The sequence below is a fragment of the Hyperolius riggenbachi genome, chromosome 2 (genome assembly GCF_040937935.1).
Source record: "Hyperolius riggenbachi isolate aHypRig1 chromosome 2, aHypRig1.pri, whole genome shotgun sequence".
Taxonomy (NCBI): Eukaryota; Metazoa; Chordata; class Amphibia; order Anura; family Hyperoliidae; genus Hyperolius; species Hyperolius riggenbachi.
In genome coordinates this window covers 535841254-535868323 of record NC_090647.1, presented here as the reverse complement: position 1 = coordinate 535868323, position 27070 = coordinate 535841254, and the positions used below count along the sequence as shown (strand labels likewise).

Below are 27070 nucleotides of genomic sequence, written 5' to 3'. Positions count from 1 at the left end.
TAATTTTCAGTTTTTGTTTTTTTATTATTGTTCTTGAATTGTGATTTTGTTTTTTGTTTTTTTATTCAAGTGTAAAGGACAACTGAAGCGAGAGAGGTACATGGAGGCTGCCATACTTATATCCTTTTAAGCAATACCAGTTTCTTGGCTATCCTGCTTATCCTTTGTCTGTATTAAGGTGGTCACACACCATACATTTTTTTAAATATCTGTTCAATTTAAGAATTGCAATCAATTTTTCTGACTGATTGTTATGCTGGGAATACACGTTAAGTTTTTACTTTAGATAGATGGGTTCGATAGATAAATTCCAACCTGTCGGATCTGGTCGATACTACTTTCGTTTCGATTCTCCTCATTCAAGTGAATGTAATTGATAAGAAAAGATAAGGAATCGGGAGTAGAATCTATCGAAAGTGAAAACGACGGCAAAAACGCATCGTGTATTCCCAGCATAACATTTAAAAAATATGACCAATGTACCACACACCTATGTTTAATTTTTACCCAATTATGATAAAAATGATTGGAAACTCTGACAAAATTGCTAGGGCATGTATATTAATAAATTGACAATCCAACACACACCATACAATCTTTAGAAAGATTGAAGAAAAATATCTGGCATTCTGGATCGATACAAATCGAAGAAACCGGGAAATGAAAAAAAAAAAGCTTTAGATTTCTTCGGGAGATCTGATCGTTTTTATCGAATTGCTGTAAAATCGGATCATTTTGTTGTATTGTGTGTGGCCACCTTTAGCCATAGACCCTGAACAAGCATGCAGATCAGATGTTTCTGAATCAAGTCCAACTGGATAATCCGCATGCTTGTTTCAGGTGTGTGATTCATACACTACTGCAGCCAAGTCAATCAGCAGGGCTGCCAGGCAACTGTTATTTTAAAGAAAATAAATATGGCAGCCTCCATATCACTCTCACTTCAAATGCACCTTGATAAATAAAACTTGCAGAAAGACTTGAAGGGTACCTGATCCAAGATAAAAAAAAAACAAACAAACAAGACAAATAACATTTATATTGTGCATCTTCCTGGCAGACCTTGGCTAATGTCTCCTCACTGAACAGGAAGCTAGCACCATGGAAAGAACTAGACAGCACCAACTGCCATTATTCATAACTACACCCCCAACAATGCAACAGGCTAACATGTTGTTTTCTTCAGAGCTGTGGAGTCTGTACAAAAGTCATCTGACTCTGACGCCTCATTGTATGAAACCACCGACTCCAGGTACCCAAAATTGCTCCGACTCCTTGACTCCCAACTCCGTAGTCTCATTTTTACAAAGGCTATGGATTTGGTTGAAAAAAATCATCCGACTCCTCAGTTTACTGAAACCCCAGACTCCAGGTAACTAAAATTACTCCGACTCCACAGCCTGGTTTTCTTTACACATGTACAAATACACATAGGGAGATATTGGTTGCTTGGCAGTTGGAAACAGCTGTTGTTTCACAGACAGGAAACTGTCAGGCTCTAGGTCCTGATATCACTTATGGGTGGGGTTTAACCACAATATCAGTCATACAGACCCCCCCCCCTGATCTATTCGAGAAAAGGTAAAGATTCCTCATGGGAAAGGGGGTATCAGCCACTGATTGGGATGAAGATCAATTCTTGCTTCCTCTTTAAAGGGGAACTGAAGTGAGAGGGATATGGAGGCTGCCATATTTATTTCCTTTTAAACAATACCAGTTGCCTGGCAGCCCTGCTGGTCTATTTCTCTGCAGTCTCTGAATAACACCAGAAACAAGCATGCAGCTAGTCTTGTCAGATCTGACTTTGAAGTCAGAAACACCTGATCTGCTGCATGCTTGTTCAGGGGCTATGGCTAATAGTATTAGAGGTAGAGGATCAGCAGGGCTGCCAGGCAACTGATATTGCTTAAAAGGAAATAAACATGGCAGCCTCCATATACCTCTCTCTTCAGTTCCCCTTTAACGTGCACGCATATCTAAATACAAGAGGTAAATACAGCCATAAGGGCATACAAATAGGTTACAGAAGATTTTGAGTCAATCTAGTACAGCTCTTTTGGAGAGATAAATGTGTTCTGTGCCCTTAAGCCAGGATCCCATGTGTGTTTATTGCCTATAGGCACCAGTAATACCTGGCTCAATTTTCAAACCAGCGCTGGAATAATGACCGTCTAGCACAGTACAGAAATTTCCGGGGAATCAAGAGGGATTCTCGCGTACACGGGAGAACTCGTTTATAGAAACACACTTCCTGTGACCGGACCACAAGGAACAAGGTTTCACTCCTTAATTTAAAAGCCTACAGGCCATCCAAACAGAGCAGTCAATGTATTCTGTAGGTGTATTTCTCCTGAACAAGGCAATGATTCCAAGCTGCTAATCTGTTCTCTGTCTGTCACTTTCTCTGGCAGAGTCCTACTTCTAATTTGCAGTATGGATTTACTGAGATAAAAGTGTGCAGTGCTGAACAAATGGCATCATATAAGTAGCCAAATGCTCCTAAAAGTCCACTTTTGGAATCTTATATGCTGCTGGCTTGCTCCATTCACTGATGTTCTACAGTAATATAAACGACACACGAGGTAAAAATAAACGAATGAAATAAACAATTGTACAGCGCTGCGTAATATGTTGGCGCTTTATAAATACAATAAATAATAATTGTATCTATCCTCCTCCTCCTAAAAATGTTTTTTTTTTTTTAAGTTATTCCACAGTTTTATTTTATATTTAAATCTACTTTTTAAGATTTTACAGTTTTATGGTTTTTGCTCAATGACACATTCATTGAAGTATGCCAGAGCTAAAATCTATGAACTATTGATCCTTTTTATCTCCTTCCTGCTCTCAGAAACTATTTTCTGCTTGGAAAGTGTTTTATAGTTATTTCTTATCAGTGAGGGTCACACTGTAGTCTGACCTAGTCCTGACTCATACAGGAACTGCCACTTGCATACCTGATGTTTAACTCTTTCCGGCAGAGAAAGAAAAAACAGGAACACAGCCTAGTTATTTGTGTGCTTGGAACTGTACATACACACGTCACCATCATCATGTCACATGTCACCTCGGGTATCCTTTAAAGAGGAACATTAGTGAAAATAATGTAAAGAATAAAACTGCCTATTTTTTTTACAAAATGTATTTTTAAACTGTTTAGTCAGGGTTCGCCCATTGTAAAATGAGAGGAACTGAAGGTTCGTCCTTAAAGTGGACCTGAACTCTTGCACAGGACAGAAGTAAAACATAGATAAATGCATCCTGTATGTATTTAGATAGTTTAGCCTGTTTAAAGATACTCAGAGACGAGTCTTAAGCTAGTTTTTTACTTACCCGGGGCTTCCTCCAGCCCCGTAAGAACAGATGCGTCCCTCGCCGTTCTACTGCTCTCTCCCGTTCAGCCCGTGGTGAGCCCCGGTAACGGGCTCAGTCAAAGCCAGTCAGGGTCTTCTGCGCATGCGCGGACCTATTGTGCAAACGCAGTAGACCTGGAGTGACATTACTGAGCCTGTTACCGGGGCTCACCGCGGCTGAACGAGAGATCGCCGGAGAACGGCGAGGGACGCAGCCGTGCTTATGGGGCTGGAGGAAGCCCCGGGTAAGTAAAAAAACTAGCTTAAGACTCGTCTCTGAGTCTCTCTAAAGGACACAAATGAGGGGGAATGAAAGGGTACATCCAGGCAAATTAAAAAAACAAAAATTCCACTTACCTGGGGCTTCCTCTAGCCCCCTGGCATCTGTCCTGTGCCCTCGCCGCAGCTCCAGTGGCTCCCGGTCTTAGATGCTGACCATGCCAGGTCGGCTTCCGGCTCACGTGGTCACGCTGACGTCATCAAGATTGTACTGCGCAGGCACAGTAGTTCTTTGCCTGCGCAGTACAGTCCTGTTGACGTCAGCGATGTCAGCACGACCACATGAGCAGAAGAAGTGGCGGTGGAGTACAGAAGCAGCCGACCTGGTGAGGTCAGCATCTGCAACGGAGGAGACCAGGAGCCACCGGACCTGCGGTGAGAGCACAGGGTGGCTGCCAGGGGCTGGAGGACGCCCCAGGTAAGTGGATTTTTGTTTTTTAATTTGCCTGGACGTATCCTTTAATTCCCCCTCATTTGTATCTAATCACAAGTTATAATTTGATCTCCCACTGTGTCACATGACTGCCATGGCTGAGATGGCAGATAAGCTCATTTGAAAGCACAGGATCTTAATATGTCTGCTTCCATGAAAGCACAAAGTAGACATACTGCAGATTTCTTTTAGGATTTGTATCAGCTGTAACAAAGAAATGTTTTTGTTTAAAGGTTATTATACTGTTGTGTATCCTCTAAAGCAGAGAGGACGTTCTGAGTTCAGGTCCACTTTAACCTAAATTTGTATATAAAATAAAATGAAATGACTTGCTACCTCTGCCCCCAGTGTCCCTCTCTAAGCCACGTCTGTCCTTTTACTCCTCTGTGCCTCCAGAGCCAGCCTGCTTCTATACCACCTCTATTGCCTTGTCTCCTCTATGCCACCTCTTCCCCGTTCCTCCTCTGTGCTTTTAGTGTCCCCCTGTGCTACCATAGACCGCCTCTGTGCCACCTCTCTCCCCTGTTTTCCCTCTGTGCCTCCAGTGTGCCTGTGTGCTCCCTACTGACCCATTCGCCTCCTCCCATCCCTCTGTGAACTCTCTGTGCCTCCCTGTGCCTCTCCATTCTTCTTCCTGTGCCTCTTTTTACCCCCCCCCCCCCCCCCCATGTGCCCTGTTCTCCCCTCCGACAATGTCCCACGCTGCTTTGGGAGGCTCTTCACGGTCACATCGTTTGTATTGGTGGGTCATTCATAAGTCGAACGTTCCTAGTGTATACTGGATAGAGTACTGGTTAAAGGGGAACTGATTAAGGGGTATACGGAGGCTGCCATATTTATTTCCTTTGAACCAATACCAGTTTCCTATTTCTATTCTAGTCTATTTCTCTGCAGTAGTATCTGAATAACACCAGAATCAAGCATGCAGCTAGTCTTGTCAGATCTGACTTCAAAGTCTGAAACACCTGATCTGCTGCATGCTTGTTCAGGGGCTATGGCGAATAGTATTAGAGGCAGAGGATCATCAGGGCTGCCAGGCAACTGGTATTGATTAAAAGGAAATAAATATGGCAGCCTCCGTATACCCCTTAATCAGTTCCCCTTTAAGGGCTCTGCCTCTGGCACAGGAGACCAGGGTTGGAATCTCGTCTCTGTTCAGTAAGCAGCACCTATTAAATAAGGAGACCTTGGGTTAGACTCCCTAACACTGCTGCTGCCTATAGAGCGTGCCCTAGTGGCTACAGCTCTGGGGCTTTGAGTCCCCCAAGAGAAAAGCGCGATTATAAATGTTATTTGTCTTGTCTAAAATGTGCACTACCTGTACAGTATATTGAAATACTTGTTCAGTAAGTATAACCAAAAGAACATATGTTTTCTGTAGGAAAAAGAGAAGCTGATTCAAGAAACAAGAAAAAGATTTACCCAAGAATATTTACAAGGTCTGTACATTATGTTTTGTCTAGGCTTATAAGGTCTGCACTGATAGAATTATATTATGCTTTGTGTAGAACAGGGGTCTCAAACTCAATTTACCTGGGGGCCGCAGGAGGCAAAGTCAGGATGAGTCTGGGCCGCATAAGGGAGTTCGCTTCAGTGCTCCCATTACAAGTAATCCACCGCGTCCCCGCTGCAAAACGAGGGCTGCAGAGCCCCCAAATCGCCCGGGGGGGGCAATCCGCAGGCATTTCCTGGAAGGGGCAGAGCTTCAGCTCTGCCCCTCCTGACGTCAGTCGCGGCCGATCGCCGCCTCTGCCTGCCCTTCTTCTCACTCTTCCTTCATAGAGAGGGGCGGGGAGAGGCCGCGATCCATGCAGAGATTGACGTCAGGAGGGGCAGAGCTACAGCTGGAAGCTCTGCGCCTCAGCGAAGTCATGGATGTTTGCCATGGGGATTTGGGATCTGCAGCCCTCGTTTAGCGTCGGGATGCAGCGGATTAGTTGGGAGCACTGAAGCGAAAGGTAAAATAGGCAAATAATAGTTCGCTTCCGTGTCTCTTTTGCTGGCGCGGGCCACAAAATATTGTATCGAGGGCCGCAAATGGCCCTCGGGCCGCGGGTTTGAGACCCCTGGTCTAGAATATGACGACATAAGAGATTTAAATAGTATGTTGATGAAAGAAATCTGCTCAAACCCAAACGTAAGTCTAAAGTTAACTCAAGGTGAAAATATACTGATGAGATAAACAATTGTATTTATCCTCCTATTCCTAAAAATGGGAGGGCTGTGGAGTTGGAGTCGAGAAGTTGGAGTCGGTGATTTCATAAACTCGGGAGTCGGGAGTTGGATGATTTTTGTACAACATCCACAGCCCTGCCAAGTATTAGACTAAGGAGTCGATGAGTCAGAGCCATTTTGAGTACCTGGAATTGGAGTTGGGAGGTTTCATAAACTGAGCAGTCGGAAGATTTTTGTGTTGACTCCACAGCCCTGAAAATGTTTTTTTTTTGTTTTGTTTTTGTTTTTGTTTTTAGATTTCGCATGGTTTTATTTTATATTTAAGCATTTACAAAGTAGATTGAATGTTTTGTTGTCTCTGCTGCTTAGTGACAGCCTACTAAAGGACAACTGCAGTGAGCGGTATTTGGAGGCTGCCATATGTATCTCCTTTTGAACAATATGAGTTGCCTAGCTATGCTACTGATCTTCTGCCTCCAGTTCTTTTAGCCGCATACCCTGAACAAGCATGCAGCAGATCAGGTGTTGTTGTCAGATCTGACAAGATTCGCTGCATGCTTGTTTTTGGTATTACTCAGACACTACTGCAGCCAAATAGACCAGCAGGGCTTCTAGGCAACTGGCTTTGCTTAAAAGGACATAAAAATGGCAGCCTCCATATAACCCTCACTTTAGGTGTCCTTTGTGTCCCTAAATCAAAATACATGAACTATTGTCCTTTTTCTATCTCCCTCTGCTCTCCAGAAGATGTATTCTGCAACTAGGAATTAAATGGCTGTGATTTGTTTATCAGTGATGTTTTCTATATTCCCGACAAGGTACAGGCAGAAGCTGTCACTTCCATGCCTAGAAATTAACTCTTTCAGGCAGAAAAATAAAACAAGTAAAACAGCCTGGTTATTAATGTGTTTTGCACTCTGCATCTTTTTTTTTTTTTCATCATGTCATATGTTGCCTCAGGTACACTTTAAAGAGAACCAGAGAGGAAGCACCCTCATATATTTTATTACATTTATCAGTGGGAACATGACAGTAAACACCTACCCTGCTTTTTAGTTTCATTCTTATCTGCTTAATTAGTCTATTATCAGCTGTGATAAGAATTCCCGACTGGCTCAGTCTAGGTTTGACCTGGAATAATTACAGCTGAGTCACTCTTCTGTGGAGTCTTTTCAAGCCCAAGCCTTCCCCCTCCTGGCTCAGATTTCCTGCTTTGCATACTGAGAGCTTTAATGACATGGGAGGGGCTGCTCCTGCTGAGAGAGAATCTCTGAAACCGACAAGTGTGGCTGCAATATGATCCCTGTGTGCTCTGTGTGCACTCTGTCTGCATAGATAATGACTGCAGTTTCATTCCTATGAGAGACACTTCCTACAGGCAGCTGCACATCATACCAAAATGAAAGCACACAGATGAAAGGCTGCAGCAGCCTTTCTCATATAGCCTAGATAGCAGCCTAGTCTCATATAGCCTAGACAGCACATCCAGAACAACTCATAACCTGGAAGCAGAAGGGATATGAGCCGGCGGCCATATTTGATTTTTCCTGGAGCAATAATGGATAAAAAACACAAAAAAAACACACAAGAGCTACCAAATTATCAGGCACAGCATTTATTCTTTACAAGCTATCGACTGATTTATTTTGTGTGAAACGTTCATCTCTGGTTCCCTTTAACCACCCTGGCGTTCTGATTAAATCGCCAGGGTGGCTGCGGGAGGGTTTTTTTTAAATAAAAAAAAAACTATTTCATGTAGCCAACTGAAAGTTGGCTGCATGAAAGCCCACTAGAGGGCGCTCCGGAGGCGTTCTTCCGATCGCCTCCGGCGGCCAGAAGTAACACGGAAGGCTGCAATGAGCGGCCCTCCGTGTTTCGCTTCCCTCGTCGCCATGGCGACGAGCGGAGTGACGTCATGGACGTCAGCCGACGTCCTGACGTCAGCCGCCTCCGATCCAGCCCTTAGCGCTGGCCGGAACTGTTTGTTCCGGCTACGCTGGGCTCGGGCGGCTGGGGGGACCCTCTTTCGCCGCTGCACGCGGCGGATCGCCGCGCTGCAGCGGCGATCAGGCAGCACACGCGGCTGGCAAAGTGCCGGCTGCGTGTGCTGCTTTTTATTTGGTGGAAATCGGCCCAGCAGGGCCTGAGCGGCAGCCTCTGGCGGTGTTGGACGAGCTGAGCTCGTCCAGACCGCTCAGCAGGTTAAGGCAAGGCATGGTGCTCACGCGTATTGGAGCTGTAGTGGCTGCTTAGTCATAGTATGTATAACGATTTATGTATTGTTCTGTGCGTAGGTCCGGTTACAGTGCAGTATCACATGCTATGTACAATCCAAAAGTAGAAAGAAGCCGCAAGAGTCTTTGGACCTTTGGCATAGTTTTTATATTTGGAATTGCAATTTTGCTTGGGCATGTTTTCGCCTTTCTCGTTCAGTGGATATTTTTCCTCTAGGCTAAATACAATATGTGCATTGTTGTTTCCTCCTTGGTAAGTCGCTGTACTGCACGGGTCAGTGTGCTTCTCACGTCACCCCAGAACATCCAGGTCCTACGCTTGTGTCTCCAATGGATTTCCTATTCATCCACACACTGATCTCCCTTCTGCTTGGATCACTCTGTAGCCTCTTGCTGTCAGATTTATCTCACGGTTGTGCTTTTCCACTTCTGACTAAGCTTATTTACCCAAACATTACAAGTGACAGTGTTTATATACTGTGAGCAAAGGAATTGTGACCTAGAGGAATACAAAGGATGCTTTTGTTTCCCCTCATGTAAAGTGTGACAAAGGTCTTAAAGTGAACCAGAGATGAAGCGCCCTCATGTATTTTACCATAAATATCAGTGGGAACATTAGAGAAAACAACTACCCTGCTCTCTGCTTCATCCTTCACTGCTCAGCCTGCTTGTTATCAGCTCTAATAAAATCCCCGACTGAGCATTCAGTCTGTTTTTGCTCAGGAATCATTATAGCTGAGTCATTATAGCAGAGCCAGAAGGGGGCAGGCTTGGGCTTGAAAAGACTTCAGAGAAGACAGACTCAGCTATAATGGTTCCTGAGCAAAGCCAGACTGAATGCTCAGTGGGGAATTCTATCAGGGCTGATAAGAAGCAGGCTAAGCAGTGAAGAATGAAACAGAGAGCAGGGTAGGTGTTCCCATTGAAATATACAGTTTAGTAAAATAGTTTATAAATAAGGAACACGCGCTAGTGATAATGATTTAATCTATAAAATTCTCATGTACATAGATAAAATGCTAAAAAAACCACACCTATAACAAAACACTCATGCCTTTCATACTATTCACAATCATACCATAAATTCATCAGGTGTATCAAAAACCTCTTCCTAACAACCTGAGCTAATTAAGATCTACACCTAGACTCTAGATTGCTTATTGGCAGTCCTTAATAGCATATGATTCCTGGAGCATAGAAAAAAGGCTTTTTTCTTTTCTTTCTTTCCAGCAACTATTCCAAAAATAGATCGTATATTAAGATCCTATTCATGAGAAGAGTTGATCAATTTTGTGCAATAAACAGGTGTCAGTTCCAACAGTGCATCACTCAGCCTCAGTGAATTCAGCCCGTTTGATATGTGCTGTCAGTTTTTCACACAGGCATCTTTTAAGACTTTATAAGTCACACTGCATAGATCAGCCTCAGTGGATTCAGCCCGTTTCATATGTGCTAACAGTCTCGTTTACAAACGCTTTTTCAAGCGTGACTTTACAGCAAACTATGTTCAATCAGAGTACCTCTATGTCTTAGAAGCTCCTCTCCCCGATCTTCAAGCTATAGACTCAGCCGGGTACTTCAGAGCTCCCTTTTCCGTTCAGCTCTCAGCGATGCTTGGTCGCATACGTCACTTCCTGCTGACAAGTTCAGCGTGACGCCCGCTGTCTGTTCCAGCAAGCCGTAAGCTGCTCTTTCTGGTGACGTCACCTTAAAGCAATAGGATCCTTTGATGTGCAAATGGTCGCTAAGCGCTATTGCGGCCAGTTTAGTTCCTAAATGCTCCAGAAACGGTTTGTTCAGTTACAAGAGAACCTCTACGCGTTTCAGCTATAATACGTTAGCCTTCTTCAGGAAGGCTAACGTATTATAGCTGAAACGCGTAGAGGTTCTCTTGTAACTGAACAAACCGTTTCTGGAGCATTTAGGAACTAAACTGGCCGCAATAGCGCTTAGCGACCATTTGCACATCAAAGGATCCTATTGCTTTAAGGTGACGTCACCAGAAAGAGCAGCTTACGGCTTGCTGGAACAGACAGCGGGCGTCACGCTGAACTTGTCAGCAGGAAGTGACGTATGCGACCAAGCATCGCTGAGAGCTGAACGGAAAAGGGAGCTCTGAAGTACCCGGCTGAGTCTATAGCTTGAAGATCGGGGAGAGGAGCTTCTAAGACATAGAGGTACTCTGATTGAACATAGTTTGCTGTAAAGTCACGCTTGAAAAAGCGTTTGTAAACGAGACTGTTAGCACATATGAAACGGGCTGAATCCACTGAGGCTGATCTATGCAGTGTGACTTATAAAGTCTTAAAAGATGCCTGTGTGAAAAACTGACAGCACATATCAAACGGGCTGAATTCACTGAGGCTGAGTGATGCACTGTTGGAACTGACACCTGTTTATTGCACAAAATTGATCAACTCTTCTCATGAATAGGATCTTAATATACGATCTATTTTTGGAATAGTTGCTGGAAAGAAAGAAAAGAAAAAAGCCTTTTTTCTATGCTCCAGGAATCATATGCTATTAAGGACTGCCAATAAGCAATCTAGAGTCTAGGTGTAGATCTTAATTAGCTCAGGTTGTTAGGAAGAGGTTTTTGATACACCTGATGAATTTATGGTATGATTGTGAATAGTATGAAAGGCATGAGTGTTTTGTTATAGGTGTGGTTTTTTTAGCATTTTATCTATGTACATGAGAATTTTATAGATTAAATCATTATCACTAGCGCGTGTTCCTTATTTATAAACTGTTTATAGTTGATTTTTGAGGGTCTTGGGATTCCCTCTTTGGAACTTGCAGCTTAGGTGCTCTAGTCTCCTTAGCGCCAACTTCTGCTAATAAAGTTAGTATAGTAAAATGCATTAGGATGCTTCATCTCTCTGGTTCACTTTTTAAAGAGAATCTGAGTCAGATCAGCAATGTAATGAAAAATATATTATCAGAATCAGCAGGACCTGCTGATTTATATGCCCTGCTTTGTGCCACTCTATGCCACTCCTGCAGCCCACCAGGTCCCTGCAAATATTCCTTACTGAACAGCCAAAATAGTTGCGACCCCAGAAGCACTTCCGGGTCATTTAACATTCACGAGACTAGTGCATGTGAGGGCCTGAGCTCTGGGCATGCTCAGTAGGTCCTCTTCTGCACTTTTTTTCTATGCCTTTAGCCTGCTGTGTGTGAGCGAGCACGAAGAGGTGGGGAGAGGTGCGGAAGGGGCGTTCCTGATGCAGGAGTGGGCGTATTCAGCAGTCCCTCTCCTGCAAAGGACGCCTTTTCCTGTATAAGCTGCCAACAAGTTCCTTGTCCTCAAATTCAGAGGGCTCGTGCAGCTGCCAGGGGTGACGCAGAACGGAGAAAGAAGGACACAGAGGTATGTAATAGACTCACTAACATGGCTCTGTGTCCTAATTATTATGCAAATTCTGCCCTGGGAACACTTTAAGGTTTGTACTCGCCTGTGATGTATATTGCTCGTCTGGACCTGGACCACTTGGGTAACATCACTGCGCCGGCCTGTACAGACATGTGTCAGCTGTGTAGCTGATGATGCGTACTGTTTCTATGCAGGGGGTAGAGGGACGACCGAGTGGTGCATGCGCAATGTTAGGAGGCGGGTGGGGGTGTGGCATCTTCAAAGGACTTGGTCAGGTAAGTTGATCCGCTGTGCGGATGGCTCACGGGTTGAAGGTTGCTGAACAAACGCATGATTATCTGCTGGGGCGGTCATTAGCAGATTATTGCATGCATATTCCTGCCTGTTGAGCACAGTACATTGTGATCTAACTTAGACACTGTCTGTGCTCGCTTTCTGAAGCATTTACAATAAAAAATGACTCCCAATTATTGACTGAATTAAGATTCAATGCTATAGTATGACTTGAGTATGACCATTTTTGAAATGGTAAACTTCTGATATAGGAAACCACTTTGCCCAGTCCCTTGGAGTTTACTATAAGGGGATTCTACCATATAAGAAAGAAAACTGGAGTTCCCAGTAGCTATTTGTCCACAGATTTACAGTAAAAAAAATTGAAGCTGTCAAGAAAATAACTACCATTCCTACTGTGAAACATGGTGAGGTTCAGTTATGTTTTGGGTCTCCTTTGTTATATCCGGCGCATACATGTAATTAAGGCACCGTGAAATTTGGGCACAGGGCAAAGCCGGGAAAGGGATGGCATTAGTTTCTATTATCCCTCCGTGGACTCAGCAGCAAGATGTAATTCAGCTGCCAGCTATTGCTGATGGCTTAATTGCACAGTTTTTATAGTAATTTGGGCTCCGTCTTTTGACGGTGCGCAAATTACTTTCTGAGTGTCACTCTAGCCATAATTCACACTACGGCCTATGGCGGCTCATGGTGTTCCCAGATGTCCTGTGCCGGTTTTTGCCAGTCTCGGTATCTGGCATCGGATGCTTTCGGTCTGTGCAGGGAATGCTGGAATCTCAAGATTATCAAGAGATTCTGGAGGACAACCTATTGTCCAGCATCATAAAGCACCACCTAGTCACAGTTCTTGGAATCTCCCACAAGTTGACCTATAACACAGCTAAAAGCACCAGAGACAAAACATTGACTATTGTTGGCCTTCTGTGAGCTTTGGTTTCAATTCTATTGAGCATCTAAAGAAAAAAAAAGTTACATTTTTAGTCGGGAGATGGCACCCTTCAGTCCAGACACAACTAGAGCAGTTTACTAGTAGGTCAGATTACCTGTTTACAAGTCTCACTGAGAGCTATAGGAATCACTTGTATACAGCGATTTCCTCTTAAAGGACATCCAAAGTGAAAATAAACTGATGAGCTAAACAATTATATATTTACAACTTGTCCTAAAATTGACCTTTTAAAGAGACTCCGTAACAAAAATTGCATCCTGTTTTTTATCATCCTACAAGTTCCAAAAGCTATTCTAATGTGTTCTGGCTTACTGCAGCACGTTCTACTATCACCATCTCTGTAATAAATCAACTTATCTCTCTCTTGTCAGACTTGTCAGCCTGTGTCTGGAAGGCTGCCAAGTTCTTCAGTGTTGTGGTTCTGTGATGCATCTCCCCCCTCCTGGCCCCTCTCTGCACACTGCCTGTGGGTTATTAAGATTAGAGCAGCTTCTCTCATCTTTTACAAGCTGGATAAATCGTCCTCTGAGCTGGCTGGGCTTTCACATACTGAGGAATTACAAACAAGGGCAAAGCTGTTTGCAGAAAGAAAAGAGCAGCCTGAAACTTCAGTGCATGAGAGATGCAGGGGGAAAGAAACACACAAATGATCTCTTGAGATTCAAAAGGAAGGCTGTATACAGCCTGCTTGTGTATGGATGTATTTTCTATGTGTGGACATACTGTACATCAACCTACTTCCTGTTTTGGTGGCCATTTTGTTTGTTTACAAACTTTTTAAAACTGTTTTTAACAACTTTTAATGCGGCGAGGAGTGGCGAAATTGTGACAGAGGGTAATTGTGACAGAGGGTAATCGCTCTGATTTTGAGCGATTTTAACAATACAGATTCTCTTTAAGATATTCCACGTTTTTTTTTTTAATTTCAATCTACTTTTTAAGTTGTTACTGTTTCATTGTCTCTGCTCAATGACACATTCATTGAAGTATGCCAGAGCTAAAACCTTTGAACTATTGACCCTTTGTATTGCTTTCCTGTTCTCATAGGCCATTTACTGACAGGAAAGTGTTTTATGGCTCTAATTCCTCATCAGTGAGGGTTATGCTATAGTCCGACCCAAACAGAAACCATCACTTGCATACCTGACTTTTAACTCTTTCAGACAAAGAAAGAGAAAAAGGATTGCAGAATAGATGTGTGTTTGGCACAGTACATACCCATGTCTATCTCATTCCGTCACGTCACCTTGGATGTCCTTTAATATCATGCCGCAAAATACTATATTAAGTGAAGGGTCTAATAATTTTTTGTACATGACATTTTCATGTGTTACTTTTGAAAAATTCTGTTCGATGGAAATGTTAAAGTATATCTGAAGTGAAATGATGAGGTAAACGTGTTCAAATAGTACTAAGCATTTTTAGAACCTGCATTTGTTCACTTTTTTCATTTTCTACACTGCAAGGGTTAACAAACCAGGGTCTTATGTTTTTAGATGAGGCGGTCAATAGCAGTCATGGCTTTTTAGTTTGTTGAACAAGCAATCCTCATAATATCAGAGTGTTGAAAATCTCAATGCTAATTAATTTTTTTTGTTGCAAACTGAATGAACCAGATTTTGCGTCTGACATGGCTGCTGTGTACACATCAGAGGTCCCTAAAAGTGCACCTGAGACAAAAGTCATCTCGGGTTGTATACTCGCCTTCCTCCAGCTCCCTTGAAGCCACTCGGTCCCTCACAGTCTCCTCAGGTTGCTCCTGTCCCCCACTGAATGGCCTGGTCTCAGTCGCGCTTTTTCTTGCATGCCTGGCTGCGTGCTCTCCCCGTGAGCGTTCTGCGCCTGTTCAGTAGTCACCCGGGCCAAGTGAGCACAACAGGGGTGACCGTGCAGCCAGGCCGCGCATGCTCCATGAAGTGCGACTGGGACAGAGTACTGGGCCATCCAGCAGGGGACAGGAGCAACCTGGGGAGACGGCAAGGGGCCGAGGGCCTCAAGGGGGCTGTAGGAAGCCCCAGGTGAGCATAAAACCTGAAGCTACTTTTGTCTCAGATGCACTTAAAGAGACTCAGGGATGAGTCTTCCTGCCTCTTTTTACGTACCCGGGCATTCCTTCAGCCCCATAAGCATGGCTGTGTCCCTCGCCATTCTCCTATGATCTCCCATTCAGTCGCTGTGAACCCCGGTAAGCCGCTCAGTGACGTCAGCGGCGGACCTTCTGAGCCGCGTACTAGGGGTTGATTGCGGCTGAACGAAAGATTCCCGGAGGACTGCGAGGGATACATCCGTGCTTATGGGGCTAGAGGAAGCCTCGGGTAAGTCAAAAAGAAAAACGGCCAGATAATTCATCTCGGAGTCTCTTTAAAGTTAATATAATTGACCCTTGTAATGAAAAGTAGTTTAGTTGTTTTACCCAATGACAAAGTGCCTGAACTTGAGGAACCAGAAATGTTCCTCCTGAGACACAAGGAATGTTCTATCAACTATCACTACTACACATATCTCTACTTTATTTTATTGAGGTTTGTTTTAAAGGCTGTCTTTATTATTCTTAAGCCCCCCCCCCCATGTGTCTCCAACACATTTTGCCCCCAACATGAATTTAAGGCAGGACGGTTATGTTGCCTCCATCTCCTTCGTAGAGGACCTCTTTCCTATGGGAGATGATGAACAAATTTTGATGCCTCAGATAAAAATTGCTCTTTAGAGGGAATGCTGACCATAACCTCTACATTGTGACACTTTATTTTAACAACTGTTGATCAATTTGTGCCTTTGATGGCGTGTGAAGCCGTTATGCCCCACAGACATGGCTTGTGTGCTTCTGCGAAGATGATAGCAGGTCAACAGGCTGTGATCTTGGCAATCTTACAGTAATTATGTGTGTTAAAGTTCTTTCTTTCAAGAGGCTTTCTGTGCTACACGGCCCTCCGGAAGTTTCCTCCAGTGTTCATCCAAGGACAGATTTAGCTTCAGATATGATGTCCAAATGTTTGCTGATGAGTTTCGGGGAACATTGCAACTCCCAAGCTATAAACATGTGGTTTTATATGTTTCTGTTTTGGCCAAGTGTAATAAACGTACTGGCTTATGAATTAATGTTGGGAAAACTACATATAAGGTAATGTTAGGACATCGTGACTCAGTATGAACCATTTGCTTGCTGGGGTCTGAAAAGGTATTTATTGATGAGCTATAAGAACAGTTTATTCAATTAGGGCTCTTATATTTTTCTGGAAGTGGTTGAAACAGGGAAAAAAGGAAGCAGGAGCCCCTTACGGGGGCGCCAAAAATTGCCTGCTGTGCCGCAAATCGCGGCTTTTATAATGGCCGTGATATGAGGAAGTCGAAGTAAATCTCAACGGCTGATAGCATCATGGAGGCTGCGGAAATGCAAATTGCGGGCTACATTTTGTGGCTTTGCGGTGGGGAGCTGGTTTAAGGTTTAGGAGGGGGGTAGAGTTTGGGCGCCATGGGGGGGGGGGGGGGGGTTAGGGTTGGGCACGAGGAGGTTAGGCACTACCAGGGTGGGTCCTAGGGTTAGGCACCACCAGAGGCTCCTATGGTTAGGTACCACCAGGGGGTTCCTAGGGTTAGGCTCCACCAGATGCTCCTATGGATATGTACCACCATAGGGTCCTAGAGTTAGGCACCACCAGAGGGGGTCCTAGGGTTAGGCACCACCAGAGGGGGTCCTATGGTTAGGCACCACCATAGGGTCCTAGAGTTAGGCACCACCAGAGGGGGTCCTATGGTTAGGCACCACCAGAGGGGGTCCTATGGTTAGGCACCACCAGAGGGGGTCCTATGGTTAGGCACCACCAGAGGGGGTCCTATGGTTAGGCACCACCAGAGGGGGTCCTATGGTTAGGCACCACCAGAGGGGGTCCTATGGTTAGGCACCACCAGAGGGGGTCCTATGGTTAGGCACCACCAGAGGGGGTCCTATGGTTAGGCACCACCAGAGGGGGTCCTATGGTTAGGCACCACCATAGGGTCCTAGAGTTAGGCACCACCAGAGGGGGTCCTATGGTTAGGCACCACCAGAGGGGGTCCTATGGTTAGGCACCACCAGAGGGGTCCTATGGTTAGGCACCACCAGAGGGGGTCCTATGGTTAGGCACCACCTGGAGGGGTTAGGCATCTGTAGAGGTAGGGTTCTGTGTGAGAGCAGGTTTATGTTTAGCCATTGAAAAATATTGGTAAACATTATCAAAATGTTACTATCGTAATCCAGCAGTAGAATATCGCTAATTGTAGCAATATTTTACTAGCGGTAATCACCTGCGCCTTTTTTCCCAGGCACCTTTTTTGTTCATGTATATAGAAGTGGTTATGTAGGTTCATCAGTAGAAGACATGTCAGCAATCAAACCCCTTTTTTCTATAGAGTGGGGCAAAATAGAAACCCCCTACCAATGTCGTTTAATGTGGCAACCAATTGGACTCATCTTTTCACATGCCATGCAGGGGCGCCTCTAGCCTTCTTGTCACTCCAGGCAAGAAATCCTGTGGCGCCCCCCCCCCCCCCCCATAAAAAATAAAACAAAAATCATATACATTATAGAACACTTCACACATGATATAAGCCATCAGAGAGGGATAACTATGAAATGGGGCCCTAGGCAAGATAACACTTTGCCCTCCACTGATGGTCACCTGGCTTATTTAGTTAGATTTGGTGGGGGCTAGCAACCACCAGGCCCCTAAACTCTCTCTAGACCCTAGGCAGCTGCCGAAGTTTTCCTTGTGGATGATCAGCATTGTATGCCATACAGCACATGCTGCCAGTATGCACCTCAAATAAATACAACACGCACACTACAAGTTCCAATGTCAGTCACATTGCAAGATTGGATTATCAAGCAAGACATTCTTCCTTTCAGAATAATTTTTCACAAACATGATATGCAGATATGTTACCACCTGTTAGGATAGGACTGGAGTGGGTATATCATGACATTGAAGGGCTGATATGGTAAGGTGGTTTAAGGCCCAGTGCACACCGAGCGGTTTTAGCAGCGATCCGCCAACCGCATCTGTCTGTGAAAACGCTTGGCTAATGTATTTCAATGGGATGGTGCACACCAGCGGTTTGAGGTTTTTAGCAAACGTGCCTCCTGCTGCACATTTGCGGTTTGCAGAAGCGATTCTGCCTCAATATAAAGTATAGGAAAAATGCAAACCGCTCTGAAAAACGCTAGATCAGAGCGGTTTTCCAGGTGTTTTTGTTACAGAAGCTGTTCAGTAACAGCTTTTACTGTAACAAGATTTGTAATCTGCTTCACAAAAACGCTCGGCATGTTTAGAAAATGTCTCTAAACATGCCTAGAATCGCTCTGAAATCTGCTTCAAAAACCGCTAGCGTTTTGAGGATCTGCTAGCGGTTTTGGTGTGCACTGGGCCTAATAGTTTGATTCATAATCCATTCTGGAGATAAGCACAGTGTGTTTGTAGTGTAAGTGATACAAGAGAAGAGAAGGAGAATGGAGGGAGGAAGGGTAGTAGAGGGTCAGAATTGATGACATGGATGAGCAGATATCTATGAGTAGAATAGAGACTCAGTGGGTAGCACTACTGCATTTTAGTGCTGAGTCCTAGGCTTGAACATTGGCCAGGGCAAAATCTGCATGGAGTGTCTGTCTTCAGACACTTCAGACATTTCCTGCATCCTAAAAATCATACTAATAAGTCAACTGGTTTACCCCAAAACAATCCTATATTGAAAATATTAGACTATAACTGTGGTAGGGATTAGATTGTGAGCTCCTCTGAGGACAGGCAGTGACATGACTATGTACTCTGTAAAGTGCTTCAGGAGATGTCAGTGCTATATAAATAAATAATAATAATATGGTAGGACATTATACTATGACTATGGTAGGGTTAGATTGTGAGCTCCTCTGAAGACAGTCAGTGACATGATTACGTACTCTGTAAAGTGCTGCAGGAGATGTCAGTGCTATATAAATACATAATAATAATATGGTAGGACATTATACTATAACTACAGTAGGATTAGACTGTGAGCTCCTCTGAGGACAGTCAGTGACATGACTGTACTCTGTAAAGTGCTGCAGAATATGTCAGTGCTATATGAATGCATAATAATAATATGGTAGGACATTAGACTATGACTATGGTTGGATTAGATTGTGAGCTCCTCTGGGGACAGTCAATGACATGACTATGTACTCTGTAAAGTACTGCAGAAGATGTCAGTGCTATATAAATATATGATAATAATATGGTTGGACATTACAGTTTGACTATGGTAGGGATGAAATTGTAAGCTCCAGTGAGCAGTCAGTGACATGACTATGTACTCTGTAAAGTGCTGAAGATGTCAGTGCTACATAAATACACAATAATAGTTCCAAATGCTACTGGCTCCCCTGAAGAGTACTCAGACTAGTGTACATAGTTGTGCACATTGTTCCCCAAGTAGCAGTTGTTTGGTCAGAGAGACAATGGGAGAGGGAGCATGAGCAGAGGGTGAGGGCGAGCAAAGTTAAGCTCCACACTCACCACAGTGACTGCAACAACACAGGAAGATGGATCCAGCAAGGTGTCCCTCATGACAAGCGTCCAGCGATTCATCTTCCTGCCAGCGGGTATGCGAGATGTCACGTGACATTACAGGACGGGCGCGAACGAGAAGTCAAGCGACCACAGTACTTTACAGGGTGTCGTCAAGGATCTTAAAGATCCGATCCTCAGTGACGGTCATTTTTCACCACACAACGCTAAGCGATGTCACGACATCGTGTAAATGACTACTTGTCGCTCAAAAAAAAAATTGATGGACATCGGGAAAATCGTTGTAAAAATCGTGAGGTGGTACATAGCATTAGAGAGAGGGCAAACAGACAGCATTAATGGAAATACATTATTATGCCAGCTTCAATTACAAGTAGTGATGGATGTAATTACACACATTGCTTACATGTCCATTATCCTTGTTTGAGCTTTAGATGCTGCCCTCCTATTCACTCGCTCACAATGAAAGACAAAACCTGCAACCCCCACTGTGTCCTTTACACACTTAAAACACTGTCCTTGTGAATTCAGGGAGAAGTGCAGGCTGTGTGTCCCAATGGGGAGAGCATCATATTATCCTACCACTCCATAGCTAGTCATGGCGATTGTCCTGACATCTAGACATGCCAGACATTCTAGCAGAGCACAGGGCTGTCTGCAGAGATTACTGTTTGTTTGTCTCACTTGCTCTGCAGACTCAGTAACATTTGGGGGTAGGGCGCTGTCACCTCTGTACACTGAATAGTGAGGGACTGTCTCAAATCTTTCTATGAATCCTTATTAGATGCATTCCTAAATACACTTGTGAGAGTAGAAAACTTTCACTACATACTCCTTAAATGTCAGTCAGTCAGTCAGGCTCAGGGTGGACTCATGGAGGGGCAGAGAACAGCTATAAACCAGACACCTTCTTCTTAGGGAGTTACTATAAATCTGAACTCTGAATGATTCTTTATCAGTGACTTAGCAGAAGGCTATTTGTGAAGAGAGCAGAGTAACCAAGCAGCTCAGGGTGACCCAAGCTACTCGGAATGTATAGGGGGATAAAAGGAACCAAAATGCCCTCCTACTAAAAAAGCAAAGCTTGGTGTAATTTGCCTTCTTAAAACAGAAGGAAATCTATTTCTCTCCAGTCCCTTACAACGGACTTTCAGGACAGGAATTTTTATTTCCCCTTGGACTGACAGTAATTTATTGCACCTTCCCCATCAAAGCCGCTCCAAGCCGCTGCCTGGATGGTCAGTAAATTAAGGCGCCCCTGATGCCATGCCTCACTAAAGATTAGCGATGGTCAATGTTCATTATTCCAAATTGATGCAAATTTTATGCAGATATATGCATCTTGGAAGTAAACCAATTTGCATAAAATTTGAATAGAACATCTGTGATGCTAGAGGCACCCAACATTTAAAGGACAACTGTAATGAGAGGGATATGGAGGCTGCCATATTTATTTCCTTTTAAGCAATACCAGTTGCTTGGCTGTCCTGCTGATCCTCTGCCTCTAATTCTTTTACCCATAGCCCCTGAACAAGCATGTGGCATATCAAGTGTTTCTGACATTATTGTCCTATTTGACAGGATTAGCTGCATGCTTGTTTCTGGTGTTTTTCAAACACTTCTGCAGCCAAATAGACGAGCAGGGCTGCCAGGCAACTGGTATTGTATAAAAGGAAATAAATATGGCAAATTTCCTATACCTATCACTTCAGTTTTTTGCTAGTAGGACTGGGAAAAGAACACAAGGAAACCGGGAGCCCAATCTGGTGTAGTATCGTCTGGTGATGTGGAATAGAATAAAACAGTACTGTATAGTGGTATACTCACAAGTGTGGGTTGCCACCAGATGCAACCACTCACTCTTGAGGGCATGTGGAGAAGTACCGCCTCCACTCGGCCTTTCAGATGTAAGAAGTGAGTGATGGGTCGCTGCTCCAAAAAAGTTTTGTGTCTCACCAGTTTTTATTGTGTGACACTGACCCTTACTAGTGTAGGGTATAAGAGATAAGGTAGTGGCCCAAATTAAAAAGCCCGAATTCTGTCTATATATAAAAAAAGGCAAGACCACTCACAAGGAGTATCTAAATAAAAAGGTTTAGAACAGATTTTTATTTTATAGCATAAGCACTGTGACAACGCGTTTCTCGGCAACCGCCGCTTCCTCAGGTCAAGTAAGTTCCAAATGTCCAGTGTCCGGGTCTGTAGAGCACTGGGTGTCCCAGGCACTGGTCTTGATCCAAATGTCCAGTGTCCGGGTCTGTAGAGCGCTGGGTGTCCCAGGCACTGGTCTTGATCCAATGTCCAGTGTCCGGGTCTGTAGAGCGCTGGGTGTCCCAGGCACTGGTCTTGCCTTTTTTTTATATATATAGACAGAATTCGGTCATTTTAATCTGGGCACCTCCGAGCCCTACCTTAACACTTCAGTTGTCCTTTAAAAAAAGTAAAAATAAAGAAGATGTGACGAATCCTCGAATCCGAAAAGATTCTCAAATCTTTAGAATCTACTGAATCCTGTACATAAGAATTGTGTGATGCGTGTAAGTCTAACTACTATTACACGGATCACACAATTCTTATGTACAGAACTTGTTAGATATGAGATTCAAAAGATTGAAGAATCTTTTTGGATTTCAGGAAATTTGGAATTTGTCCCATTTTTTTTCCCTCCAAATTCTAAATGTTTTATACACCCTTTTATCTCCTATCTTAAAAAAAAAAAAAAAAAAAAAAAAAGTTAAGCATTGGTTGTGCTTTATAGAAGACAACATGTTTCGTGCTTCCAGACCACTTCTTCAGGTCAATAGAATTTGTCTCGCAGGGGACAGCATAAGCACCTTTCCAAATATATGAATACATTTTGGAATTCTTGCCACCTTGTTGACCATCCCTAGTAAAGATTGGTTGGATTATATGGATGCCGCCATGTTACAGCTACATGTTTGCCTCAGTGGCCAGATCACAAGTGTAATAAATCATTGTTTCACCCTCAGACGGTTCCTGCAAGTATGACAGCCGTGATGTGGACAGACTTCAGAGAGATGATATCTGGGTGGAGAGCTATCTGCTGTGGAGACATAACGTAATCGATGAAGCTCTGAAGATGATTGATGAAAGCTTTAGATGGAGGAAGGAGATGACCGTTAATGGTAAGACACTTGACAATTTTTAATCTTCAGGTTTACTGATGTGTTCTACAGAGAAGGAAAAACATTGTAAAAAATAAAATACTGGACACTAGTTAAAGGGGTTCTTTCGCGAAAAAAGTAGGCAGTTAAAAAATGTGACAGATGACAGGTTTTGGGCCAGTCCATCTTTGTAAGGGGGATTCTCAGGGCTTTCTTTGTTTTCAACAGCATTTCCTGAACAACAGTTGCAAAGTCTAACTGACATAATAGTGTGCAAGTGATTAGGGAGGCCGGCTGGTATCTTGCTATTTTGGCAGTTAAACTGCTGTTCAGGAAATGCTGTTGAAAACAAAGAAAGCCCTGAGAATCCCCCTTAAAAAGATGGACTGGCCCAAAACCTGTCATCTGTCACATTTTTTAACTGCCTACTTTTTTCGTGAAAGAACCCCTTTAAAGGGTGACTTTTCTCTTTGTAACCAACAGTTCCGTAGTGAGGATGGCCCATCCAGAGCCGGAACAAGGTCTTCCAGCACCCAAGGCTGAGACACCAAAGTGCGCCCTCCATCCCTCCCACCCCGGCCGCCACACACTGATTGCTATTAGACTAAGAGGCGCCACAGGGCCCACAACCTCCCCAACACCTTAATATCTAGTTATATGGCTTGCAGTCACTGCTATGTATCCCCCTTTCTTATTTATTTCTGCTTCAAGCACAATTAGGAATGACAGCTTAATGAATTCTGCGCCCCCTCCTACACTGCGCCCTGAGGCTGGAGCCTCTCCAGCCTATGCCTCGGCCCGGCCCTGGGCCCATTGAGAACAGAGTGCAGGCTAATTAATCACTTTTTTTTTTTTTTGTAATATAATGTTTGCCTAGAAGGTATTTTTCTCTTTCTGCCCCTAAAGCCAGACACACATCCAGAACTGGTGGTGTATAGCAAGTGTTTAGCTTATACATGTTACAGAGCCACACCTATCCAACACGCATATACAGCCTGTTTGGGACTTCCTATATCGCGTAACTCACACTCTTTACTGTGTCATTATCCACGGACACAGTTATGTATAGCACTGTCTGATATGTCTACTGGTTCAGCTGCTCCTTGATTTAAAAACATAAATAAAAGTTTTATATTTTTGTGCGTTTAGGGTCCTGCCAACCCCCCACCTCGAGTACTAGTGTAGTTGTAAGTATAAAGATTTACAAAATAGATTGAATGTTTTATTGTCTTTGATCAATGGCAGGTTAATTGCAAATCGCCCACGATCAGCGGCATTTGCGTCAGTGAGATCCCTGCCATTAGTTAGTATAGTAACCGCTTAACGACCGCCTAACGCCGATAGGCGTCGGCAGGTTGAAGTGGTGTTTCCATGGAGGCCGTTCCATGTCAGTTCACGGAGGCTGTCTCCGTGAACAGCCTGCGAGCCTCCGATCGCGGCTCGCAGGCTAATTGTAAACTCCCCCCATCCCCCCCCCCCCCCCCGCTCGGCCACACAGAGCGGCGGCGATCAGGCCCCCCCAGCAGGACATCCCCCTAGTGGGGAAAAAAGGGGGGAAGTCTGATCGCCCTGCCACAATCATGATCTGTGCTGTGGGCTGGAGAGCCCACTCAGCACAGAACAGCCAAAAATAGCGTGGTTCTTAAGTGGTTAAAACACATTGGCGATTAGCGGGAATCGCCAGCTAATCACCTCGGTGAGAGCGGGCACTTACAGCTTGCAGAACTCCTGAAACAAATCTGCAGTGTGTCTACTTCCTGCTTTCATGTGTCTGCGGAAGACTGCGGAATTTCTGTACTGACAATGCTGAGAAATCAAATTACACTTGTGATTACTTAGAAATGAGGGGGAATCAGACCGGCTCTTCTTCTCTCTAAAAACACACAGGGTGCTCTATTTTCCTTGTGTCCTGTGCAAGAGTTCAGGTTCACTTTCAGGGGGAAAACAGGGCAGGATGTGAAGCAGTTAATAAAGGGGTGCATTGCATTCTGTAACAGTGCTGAGAAGCACTGATCTATTGATTTATATGACATCAGGGCTTCTGTACAGACAAAAGCAAGCCTGAGTGCTCCCACGGGTCCAGTGAACCGGAGCCTGGAGTGGAACTTTAATAACACATCGGTAATTAGCGAGGCTCCTTCATAGTGGCCGAGGCTGGTGAGTGTAGCTGAGAGGAGAGCTCTTCATTCCATCCTATGGGTCATGCAGAGCCTCTTCACCTCCTTCAATCCCAGGAGTGTTGGGTCGACAAAGCCTTTGATCTTTTCCACATTAAAGCACATTTGTTCTCATATTAGAGGAAAGAATTATTCAGTGGACAGTTTGTTCCTATGCTTAAGAGAGTCTGAAATCCTCTAACATAATTATCACATACTTTCTGTATCTTCACTGGTACCCCCCCCTCCTCCTCCTCATGTCCCACAGTATAAGCTTTTATTTCTCTACGACCCACTTGGTCGGAGAATATGCTCCCAGATGTGGGCATTTGGGTAGCACACTGTTGCTGTGGTAGTAACCTTTTTACTCAGGTTTCCTATTATTAAAGGGACTCAAAGCACCTCTTATGGGCATGCCTTTAAGACAGACGACTCCCAACAAAGTCATGCTATGACCCCCTCTGGAGGAGCCTCTTGCAATGGCCATGCGTGTCACTTCCTCTTCCTGCTTCCTTCAGTGATGCACTTCTCTAACAGAGAAGACAGGGGTGACCCGGAAGTTATAACCTAGCCAAGATGGCAGCTGCGATTTTTAAATTGAAATCGAACGAAAACTATTTGGTGTAGAACGGCGATTCAGGCATCGAATGAAAGAGATCACAAGCTACAGAAAGGTATGCATCTTTGAAGTACTTTGTAGTACTGGTCGGAGTCTTAAAGGCATACCCATGAGAGGTGCCCGGAGTCCCTTTAAAGCAGGATTGTCAGCCATAAAATCACATTCCATTTACCAACTGCTCTGTGCTTATTATGCAGTGTACAGCCTGACCCTGCAGTGCAAGCATTCCAATATAATCATAAATGGTTCTGTTGTAATACATATTTTTATTTAATGCCAGCCTGGCTTTATTTGGTACATTTCCAAGGAGAGGAAAGCCTGTTATAATTATTATTATTATTATTATTATTATTATTATTTAGTATTTATATAGTGCCGTCATCTTATGCAGCACTGTACATAGTATATTGTCTTGTCACTTAACTGTCCCTCAGAGGGGCTTACAATCTAAAACCTACCATAGGGCTATGTCTATGTATGTATCGTGTAGTGTATGTATCATAGTCTAGGGCCAATTTTAGGGGAAAGCCAATGAACATATCTGTATGTTTCTGAGATGTGGGAGGAAACTGGAGTGCCTGAAGGAAACCCACACAGACACAGGGAGAACACACAAACTCCTTGCAGATGTTTACCTGGCTGGGATTCGAACCGAGGACCTAGCGATGCAAGGCTAGAGCGCTAACCACTATGCCACTCTGCTGCCCTATCTCCCCTCTCACATTTCCGATCCTCACTGATTGGCTGAGGGCAGTTCAGTGTGACACAAGGCTGAGAAGGGAAATACAGCTCACCCCTCTAGAGAAGCTGCTGAAATATGATCTGTGCGGTGCTTACATGTGTTTACAAAACAAGCTAGATATGACTGTGCAGTTTCTTGGATAAAAAAAGAGTTATGGAGGAAATGACATCAGGATTGGCTTCAGTCTGAGGCAGTAAAGATGGAAATGCCTGAAACCGGTTTCTCTTTATTAAAGTAAACCTGAGATGACTTAAAACATTTTTTTATACATACCTGGGGCATCCTCCAGCCCCCTTCAGGCTGATCGGTTCCTCGCCGTCCTCCGCTCCCTGGATCCGCCGCTATGGGTCCCGGTAATTATTATTATTATTATTGATTTATAAAGCGCCAACATATTCTGTGGCGCTGTACAAAGTAAGAAATGAACATGGGGTACATAATACAGACAATGGTGTACACTAATATACAAGATACATAAATGGTGACAAAATACAAAGAATGATACAAAATACAGAATACAGAATTGGTAATGATAGTGATAAAAGTAACATGATTAATAAAATGTATAATGGTTACCAAGACACAAAAGAGGCAGAGAGCCCTGCTCTTGCGAGCTTACAATCTAAAGGGAATGGGGGGGAAACAGGAGGAGGGGTCGTATGCAACAAATATATAGAGGCAGTGTGTTTTAGGATTCCTAGTAGGAGTGCAATTTGGCCTTAGGACAAAGGGAAATGGGCTAAGGTAGCGCATATGCTTGTTGGAACAAATGAGTTTGTTTAAAGAGGAACTG

At 44.0% G+C, this 27070-nt stretch overlaps 1 protein-coding gene across 1 annotated transcript in view; it reads left to right on the top strand.

Moving 5' to 3' along the window:
• Positions 1 to 27070, top strand: part of MOSPD2 (motile sperm domain containing 2) — a 162401-nt gene that overhangs the window by 31468 nt on the left and 103863 nt on the right. The window contains exons 2-3 of the mRNA XM_068270709.1: positions 5447 to 5504; positions 22626 to 22781. Of these exons, the coding sequence (XP_068126810.1) occupies positions 5447 to 5504; positions 22626 to 22781 (214 nt within the window). The remainder of the gene's footprint in view (positions 1 to 5446; positions 5505 to 22625; positions 22782 to 27070) is intronic.